Source organism: Syngnathus floridae, chromosome 17, assembly GCF_059516105.1.
Source record: "Syngnathus floridae isolate MCC-2025c chromosome 17, RoL_Sflo_1.0, whole genome shotgun sequence".
NCBI lineage: Eukaryota > Metazoa > Chordata > Actinopteri > Syngnathiformes > Syngnathidae > Syngnathus > Syngnathus floridae.
In genome coordinates, this window is record NC_142429.1 from 7,270,674 (window position 1) to 7,280,125 (window position 9,452).

At 42.6% G+C, this 9,452-nt stretch overlaps 1 protein-coding gene across 1 annotated transcript; it reads right to left on the bottom strand.

The window, feature by feature from the left end:
* Positions 1-1,192: 1,192 nt before the first annotated feature.
* Positions 1,193-9,247, bottom strand: hs3st2 (heparan sulfate (glucosamine) 3-O-sulfotransferase 2). Its single transcript, XM_088358097.1, has 2 exons — positions 8,505-9,247; positions 1,193-2,523 (listed from the first exon to the last, which is right to left on the bottom strand). The coding sequence occupies exons 1-2, from the start codon at positions 8,966-8,968 to the stop codon at positions 1,905-1,907; spliced, it is 1,083 nt and encodes a 360-aa protein (XP_088214223.1). The 5' UTR covers positions 8,969-9,247; the 3' UTR covers positions 1,193-1,904.
* Between the last annotated feature and the right edge of the window lie 205 nt (positions 9,248-9,452).

Here is a 9,452-nt window from a genome sequence, read left to right on the forward strand (position 1 = left end):
ATGACGAGACACGGGACTTTTCTCTCGAGCCGTCTTTTCTTTGTTTCATTTTTGCTGCCGTTTGAAGTGTGCCAAGTTGTCAGAAATGTAATGAGTTCAAACAGGAGACGAATCTGCTCTATTAATTTATAATATATATATAGAGAGAAATTTCTTCACCACTTCAAACTGCAACCAGAATAATAATCATGACTAAAACATTCCTGGCATCGGATCTCATTAGTTTGTACCTCACTGTAGATTTTGAGCTGCAATAATTCCACGGAGAAATCGCGAAACATGAATATGTTAATCCTGAGGTCAACACTGACTGACAGGGAACGGCGACAGCGTCTGGATTGAACCCATTTTCTCTAGAAGGAGAAGAAGAAAAGTCATAATGGAAATGCTAAAACCTGAGAGGATGTCGTGACAAGTTGGACTATCATCTCGCTGATCGCCTTTCCTCCAAGCGGTCATCACAGAGCTTCTGCATTCATTACTGGAAGTCTCACTTGCATATATCTCGTCTGTGATTACATGACAAACCAATACTCGGATTAATAAGCAAATGAAAACCACGAGCATACAAGATTGCAACAAAATTGTTGTGCCGAGCAGGTTTTTATCACTTGTCAAATGGAAAGTATCACATCAGCCAAACTTTGCGAGTGTAATATCATAAAGCCTCCAGCTTTCTGAGGTTGGCAGGGAGACGTGAGGGGAAAAATATAATTAACCGAGGCGAGATAAAGTTGCCAAACACGACGTGTCTGCCGCTGACGGCTGGGCGAGACACAGACGCCTAACGCGATTGACCTGTCAATCAAAAAGTTAAAAAGGAGAAAAATCGAAATGAGAATTTTTGGCCGATCGATATGTATAGTGGAGACAAACTACTCAGCCCATTTTGTGTCCGATTCAATTGATATCGGCGGACAGACACCGCGACATAATCAATCAGTCACTGAAGCATCAAGTAGGAATTCAAAATTCCGGTAAACAGCAAATATTAATTTTTTTGTCTTGCTTTCATTTAGATAGATTTACTAATCGACAAAATCGTTTTATTTTTGGGTTGTTGATGCACCGACAGGAAAAAGCACGGGTGCATTCCGAGCGCGTCGGAAAGCAATCGGAGCTTATGAATATTTAAGCGGCGCCGTTCGCATGGGCGTGAAGCGCTAACACGACAGAGGCCTTGAAGAATTAATGCAGCTTCTTCGATAATTTATTCATGTGATTTACATGCGTGGGGCAACTACACTTGATTTGATTTGGGGATTTTTTTTTTTTTTTTAGATAATCAACACCTTAAACAATATTTTCACCAAGGGTTTGGGTGATCGTCAACCGATTGATTAAATGTGTAGCACCACCCGATTATTTTTATATTTCCGATTTTGGGGGATACAACCACTTGGTGAAAACGTGCCGGGTGGTCCATCCAAAAACGCCTCAAGCATCTTCCATAAAGTTTTCAGGAACAAAGTATTTGGATCTGAACACATCCAAGTTCTCGTTTGTTGACGTTTTCGATCCCGTGGTTCGATACTGTTACCACAAAATACCGTCTGATTTTGCGACGAGATCAGCCCAGTTTTGTCAACATTTGTCTTCCTTGAAGTTTTCAGGGCTTTTGGAGCTGAAATTCAAAAATAATATTTGTATTTAAGCGCATAGAACCTTTGTGTTTGTACATCACACATTCAATCTCAAGGTGTGGTTCAAAATGATTCCTGTGAATACCGTCATGTCTATTTTTTTCAAGTGTCTTCCATAAATATTCCAAGCCTTCGTTTTTTTTTACAACTTCCTGCTATGTCCGTGACGAATCCAGTCTTTGGATGAGTTCATTTTGTCAAGCAGCTTCCTTAAAGTAGTTCCAAGCCAAAGTTTCAAGGACCCAAGTCTGGTTTTTGTGTTCAATCCCACTTGAAGTCCTGTCCGACCGTTTCGAAGAACTTGACGTTGAATGGTCTATAAAACTCCTGCAGCTGTTCGATGACCTCCTGCTCGATTTGGACGTGAGTCCTGCCTTTGGACTTGCCCAAGCATCGAGGCTGCCCGCTGCTCTCCGGCTTCTTCAGACACGGGAAGCCCTTGGTCCTGTTGAAGTAGAAGTGCTTGTCCGAGATGATCCGCTTGAGTCCCAGGAAGTCCTGAACGCGGCCCATCTCGCCCGCCGGGTCCGTGATGAGCCGTTCGCCGCTGACAAAATGCATCTGCGTGAGGCGGAAGTAGCGTAGCCAGTTCTCCAGGTGCAGGATGTACATGCCGATGCGGATGGCGTTCCACGATGTGTCCACCACGCCCAGGCTCCGGTTCTTAAAGGCTAGCTCCTCAAAAGTGGGGATGTCGGGCTTCTTGGACAGAGTCTGCGTGTAGTCCGAGATGGCTCGGGTGACTGGGTTGCGTACCACCACGATCAGCTTGATCTGTTGGGACATGCTGGAGATGCGGCGGGGTGCCTCCCTGGTGACAAAGTAGCTGGGGGTCTTCTCCAATGTGATCTGACTTTCCAAAGTTCGTGGCATGAGGCCCCTTGAGGGGGAAACAGAACAAAACCTGAAATTCAATCAGCCCAAACTTTTTGAATAGGATACAGTACATACTGTAAATGACAAATACCGAAACATGACGACTTTGAACGACATCAGGTTGTAATCACTGTAAAAGTAATAGGTCGGCTCCCGGCACCAGAACGCGCCAAAGATTTGTTTCGCAATTTCTCACAGCGCTGTACTTCAACGTGCGGATGATTAAAGATGACATTTCTTCATTATGAGTGTGGGCAGGCTTCGATTAAGAGCTAACCTTTCAAACTCCAGCCATAGGTTACCTCTAAGTCTCACCGCTATCGATCCGTTCTGCTTTATTCATTCCGAGTCGTCGGGGGCCCCGGAGCCTCGGGGCCAGAGAGCAAACAATTAATCTTTCATGAGAACGCAGTCCTTTTTTTTCCAGAACAAACGGCAACTCGCGGGCCTTTTTTCACAGATCACGTTTTTGGTGACGATTGCAACCGGGGTGTGGAAGGTGTCTGCTGCGAGCTGTCAAGGCGCACACACAATAGGGCTGACGGTGTGAAAGGTCGCAGATGGTGGTGTCTTTAAATAGTGCAACACTGACAGGTTGTTTAGGAACACACTGCCATATTGTGCTGCACTGGTATTTCATATACATATATATATTTATACACACATACATATATAATATATTAATATCACACACGCACACACACGGTGAATTAAAGTTTAAGTCAAGATGCATTAGGAGGCTCTGCGGTGACATTTTAATGACTCTGAGAAAATGAACCCGAGCAAGGTGAGGACAATGCGTTCGATACTGTTAACACAGACAGAAGCTCCAAAACGCTCGAACGGTGCCGTAATTGCGTACAGTATACTCACCTGCTTAAAAATTTTAATTAGTGTTAAATTGTTAATGAGATACTATACATTTGGACATCAAGTATTATCAATAATTAATCGTTTCCATTGAGTGAGCCATTAGATGGGAGGGTTGTTAATAGTGGCATTATTTTTTACAATGTGTTCTCTCTTCACTATGTGTGTTGCATTTAATGAGAATTGGACAATCTGTTAGAAAGGGAGGCATGTTTACTTGGAGACCACACCGCACATCTCATCAGGTACACAATGTAATGCCTTCAAATACGTTAATTCACCTCTGGCATTGGATTTGTGCAAGTGTGTGAGTCTTGTTTGTGTGAATCCACACTTTGTTTGACCTTGTGAGTCAGGGGGGGAAAAAAAGCAATCCAAGATGTTCTGTCCTTAATAGTTGAGTGATATCATTCCCTTCTCTCAGAATCGAAACTCAGTGCAATGTTCCAATTTACGATACATCGTACAGCGTCTTATCTGCTTATCCTCAGCTAACACGGGGTGAAAGGCCAACCGGGTGGTACTGACACTATTTTAAGGAAAATTTAAAATCTGATTGGTTAAACTCGAAACGCCGTTGCTAAAAGTTACCAGCAGATTCGAAGGACCTTGACGTAGACCAGCAGAGAACTGCTCACCTCTACCGAGTTTGATTCAACGCTAAGCGAGAAGTAGCAAATAACAACATGTGGCCTTGGAGAAGGTTCTTCTACAGGTACTTTGGGTCAAGAGCGGAACACACAGCGCCTGCTGCTCCCTCACTTAATGAGCGCTCACTACTAAAGCGACCTCGGAGAGGGCCCGGCGGCTGTGTCGCTCCACGATTTATCTAGCTTGCTGCGGGTGCGCTAGCGAAGCGCGAGGTCTCGGGGTTCACGCTCGTTTCCCGTTGGGACACCGCTACATCGTTACGGAGGAAGACAACACCCATGTCTTTTAATTCAAAGTAGCAAGGACTCCCTCCTATGCTGCGGTACCGCCGCAGAGTGCAGCATCACTGGAATAACAAGCAACAACATGGCGATTGTTTGGCTAATTAGTACATACACTGTTGACAAATATATTGGGACATACCTCCATGGACAAATATAAAATAAAAAAATCTTATCTATCTTTCTAAGAGAATTTTAAACAAAACACGTTCACATACAAATAAAGTTAGCATATTAAAAATGATTTGAAAGCCCTGCTAGCTTAATGCTAACACATAAGTAAATTGAGAGGGACTGCTAGCATTAGCTTTGTAAATGTATTATTTTCAGATTAACTTTTGTAACTAAACTTTCAAAACTAAAAAGACACCAATCAGAAGGCTTTGGGGATCGTTCAGATGATTAAACAAGAATCACACCAAAAAAAAGGACAAGGACAAGTCTGTTGCAAAAAAGTAACTGATAACACGAGTGTGTGGACAAATTGTCCCCCAGATTCTTTTGTGTTGAATCAAAATGGAAATAATATCCTTTGTCTCTTTCTGGACAACAACTATTTATCTGCGTAAGTAATAATAATGATGCCCATTAAACAATATGCAGGCCTGCAGCAACAAAATCAAGGCTGTCCAGTCTCTCGAGATCTTCAACTACTAAGTAGTCAAATCTAGGGCAAGGTCTTAAGGGATGTCATTGGTTTTTTTTATTTTTTTTTTTGGCATGAATACTTGAAGTTATGCAGCCATGTCTACCAAAAACTGAGAACGACACAAGTGCCCACCAGGAAAATACAGATGTCACAGTTTTTTAACACTCAGGCAGTCCAAATGGAGTCGGAATCACGTCCCATTTGTCCCAAAATGCCCCAAAAATCTGACACAGCGTGAACGGAATAAAACTAAGCTTGAACACGGAGGGGAAATGTCTTCAACTTGAGTGATTCTCATTAAGTCTCAGTTGCTGCACCTCGTAAAAGGGAGGGGGAAAAAAAAAAAGACAAAGAGGCATCTTCCTCTTTTCCCGATATGACAGATAGCAAGTCGAGAACTGCTCCATTATTAAAGTATTACTCTAAAATTAGAGCTGTAAAGACATCCGGTCATGAATCAAATGCAAGACTTTGCTACTGTGGAAGGTTCAGCTCAGACTAAAAAAAAAAAAGGGAAAGGAAAAAGTAGCACCCAAAAAGCAGCACAACACACTTGACCTTGAAATGCTCCTTTTTCAACCGGAGGCCTTTACTTTGGAATAACAATTATTCATGGTTTGCAGCGCAGAGGGAAATGACTGACATTTACTCTCCTTGAGCAATAAGACTCTGAATCGAAGCCATTTTAAATGCTGTCACGTTAACAGCCGGCACCAAAAATGAGAATCGGGCAATGTATCGGCCTGAGCGGCACATTCCGCATCAAATCGTAACGGCATAACTGAGTCAAACTCGTAAAATTCAAACAATCACATTTGGTCAAATTTTCTAAAACCAAATATCAAACTACAACGCTGAGACTTTAAAGGGTGTCTCTCGCTCAGTTGTATTGATTTCACTCTGGAAAAAAAAACTTGTATGAGCCTGGACCACGGCAACAAATTCTCACCGGGGTCCCTGTTAATTGGCTCGGGGAGGCAGGGAGATCTGGCGGGGGGAGTCGTCCAAAAAAGCTTGACGGACAGAAAGTGGGATGGTTCTCGTTCAGGTGAAGTGCACATTACATCATGATTTGGCATCATTAACCAGAGCGGTGAGCAAAGGTGAAGTAGGTGTAATCAAAGACATGATGCTCTTGTTATATCATAATTGGAGCGTATCATGTCATAGAAGTGGAGGAAAATGTCATCTCATTTGAATTGATTTGACTCTATCATAACTGAAGTGAATTGTGCTGTATTTACAGTGAACAGCAACTGAAGTGATTCATCTTATATTACAATTGGAGTGAATCGTATTTCATCATAAGTGTCGTGAAATGTATCGTGATTGCAGTGAACCATATTGGGAACGAATTGAATTGTAAGTAGAGCGAACTATGATCACGAATCGAATCATGATTGAACTGAATCGTAAAAACTGGAGTGAATCATATCGCAACTGAGTTGTATCGTTCGCCAAATGAATCGTATCACTACTGCCATGAACTGTGGCGTGACTGCAGGGAATCGTTTGGACAAGAATTGTTTTGTATTTGTAGTGAATCGTATTATGAGTGAATCATATCACATCATAACGGCAGTGAATCAAATTAGACTATTAACTGTATCGGGATTGAGCTGAATCACTCGTGATTCAAATAAATTGTACTGCAATTGAGGTGGTTCATATTGTTATTGGAGTGAGTCGTATTTTATTATAAATGAGTGAATGTTACCGTGAACACAGATATGATTGAAGTGAACCACGATGTTATAAAGAGAGTTTTATTGTAACTGGAGTGAGCTACAATGTGATTGCAATGAATCATACCGTGATTAATGTGTATTGAGTCAGTACAGTAGAGGTCAAGAAGGAAATCAAAAGAAAAAGAATTTGCAGTTGAGAAAATCAAAGGCTGACATTTTTTGGTAATTGATTAAGCGAGTCATTCATCAAGCAGAGATGCTGAGAGGCTCTGAAATTAAAGTGTCAATTAAAACGGATTTGAGTAGACAACGCCGTCAAACCACAAACACGTCACTTGCCCAACGATTCATTTGGACTCCTGATGGCTGTCACAGATTTTTTTTTTTTTTGCATAAACATCACCACTCTAGCCTTCAACATTTCACTTGTTCATGTTGCTCTGTGGTACATTTTCCAGAAGACTGGCTAGCACACACACTTCCGAGCGTCAAACATAATGAAACATGACGCTCAGAATGTTTGAGCGCAGTTGTTTGTAGTCTGCGCACTCATATGCGGCTGACGGTCTTCACTCGGAATTGTAAACATGCTCGGCGAGTGACTAACAAAAATAAAATGCAGTTCCTTCAAAACTTGTGAATGCTGACAAATTCACAAAACTCGGGAGAAGTGAGGACTGGGACCATCACATGTTCCCACAAACAGAATTTATGTTTTAGATTTAGAATTATTGTAAGATCAAATTTCCTTTAGCCTGCATTCTACATTTCCCATTTTACAGTATGTTAGCATTAAGCTAGCTGCGGTGTGTCAGAGAAAATATTTTTCATAACTGTTTAAGTTCACAAATCGAGCAGTGAGAAAGTGGAAAAAGAAATGTATCAAAAAGTAGTTTTTAGTGTTAATTTTTTTAAGAAAAAATGTGTTTAAAGCATGTTAGAGGGGTAGTATTAAACTTTAAAACTAAATATATGGATACTTTTCATACTTTATGCCCATCGGTCAACGGGGCGACTACCAATGCTTTGCATCCCCCCCCCCCCCCTTTTGAACGCCCCTGCGCCAGAGTCTCATTCCACTGTTCAGAGAGAGAGAGAGAGAGAGAGAGAGAGAGAGAGAGAGAGAGAGAGAGAGAGAGAGAGAGAGAGAGAGACGAGTTCAACAAGAAATATGCATATGGGCATCGATGTTTCACATTTAATAGGATCAATTCAAAATTGTGCATGAATTGAGGTTTTACTTTACTGTGGATATGATGTCATGGGCTGGTCAAAACAAATTTGGTACAAAAGTGGCTTTTTCCCAATTTTCTTAAATGCAGCAACAACTTCAGGGGCGTTGGACTTACTGAAAATTCACAGTGGCGTACATAATTGATATAATTATTTTATGCAACTTTTACACAGAACATTATTGTGCCTTTCTGCGATTCATACTGCATAATTCATAGCTTTATGATTCATTTTTTAATTCTATTTTTTTATTCTAACACACTTGGATTTGCACACCATTTTCGTGCAGCATACAATGACAATAAAAGATCTGTTTTATTCTTATCAATTCTATTCCACCCAAATTGTTTTCTGTTCTATTTTCCTTGTAAACTGACGTCAAATGTGTCAACATTCCAAGACACGGACTTCCCAAATAGAAATCTCGACTGTAAGGCGCACCAATTTCCCAGGTTTTCCCAAACGCAGCATTACAGTATGTTGAGCAAAGGAACAAAAGTACGCACTTGTAATAATCTATGCAAATTTGCGACGAATAAATGTATTCGTCACAAATTTAAACATAAAGCAAATGAATATTTAAACGCTAAAAAGTTGTCTTGGTCTTACCCACCTGTACCAGTCCAGTCCTCGGTCATAGTTGCGGTCGAAAAAATGCGGCTCGGTTCCGAGCGCGCGCACATCTGGATGGATCCGAATGAACTCCAGCACCGCCCTGGTTCCTCCTTTCTTCACTCCCACTATTAAGACGCCTGGGAGTTTTTTATTGCCGTATCTTTGCGCCAAACTTGCGTTCCTCATCCAGCGAGACGGAGGAGAGGGAGGAAGAAGAGGAGATCCGGCCGCGCCGGGCTGGGCTGCTGCAGCGGCAGCGCGGACCCCCCGCAGCCGGGCACACTGCTCCGACTGGGCGAGAAGTTTCTTCCCGGCCGCGTTGGGGTTCGGCGGGCATCGGTTCCCCTCGTACGCCCGGCCCGAGATAACGGTGGTGCGGCCGAAGATGATCGTGTAACACAGGTAGGTGCACGACAGCGAGACGGTCAGCATGAAGGCGGACGAGAGGAACCGCTGTGCCATGTCTCCATGGGGGCTCAAGGTTCTGCATGACGCTCCATTGGACCCGTCCTCCGACAGCTCATCTTCATCATCACCATCCTCCTCCTCCTCCACTCCTGTGCTGCAAATGTGTGGTCCACTGGAGTGTCTTAAAAAGAATCCCAGTAAAACTGGACGCTCCAAGTCCACAGAAGTCCACCTTCCTCCTTCATTGTAGTCCTGGAAGTGCTTCTTCTGGTGATGCTCACTCACTTATGCATACTTCCACAACCCTCTGACGTCACCACAGGAGAGATGCTGGTCAAGTGATGCATCTCAAGTGAGCACAAAGTATTTTTTTTTTTTATTTGGACAAAATGTTGAGGCACTGATTCAATTTGTGCATCCAACTGTGCCAAACATCACACTAGGGACTTGCACTGGCGACCCCTAACTGGGGTGAAAATTATTTCTGGTTGAGTCAGAATCAACCATGATGGGTCAAGATGACAAGTCAATTTTTGGG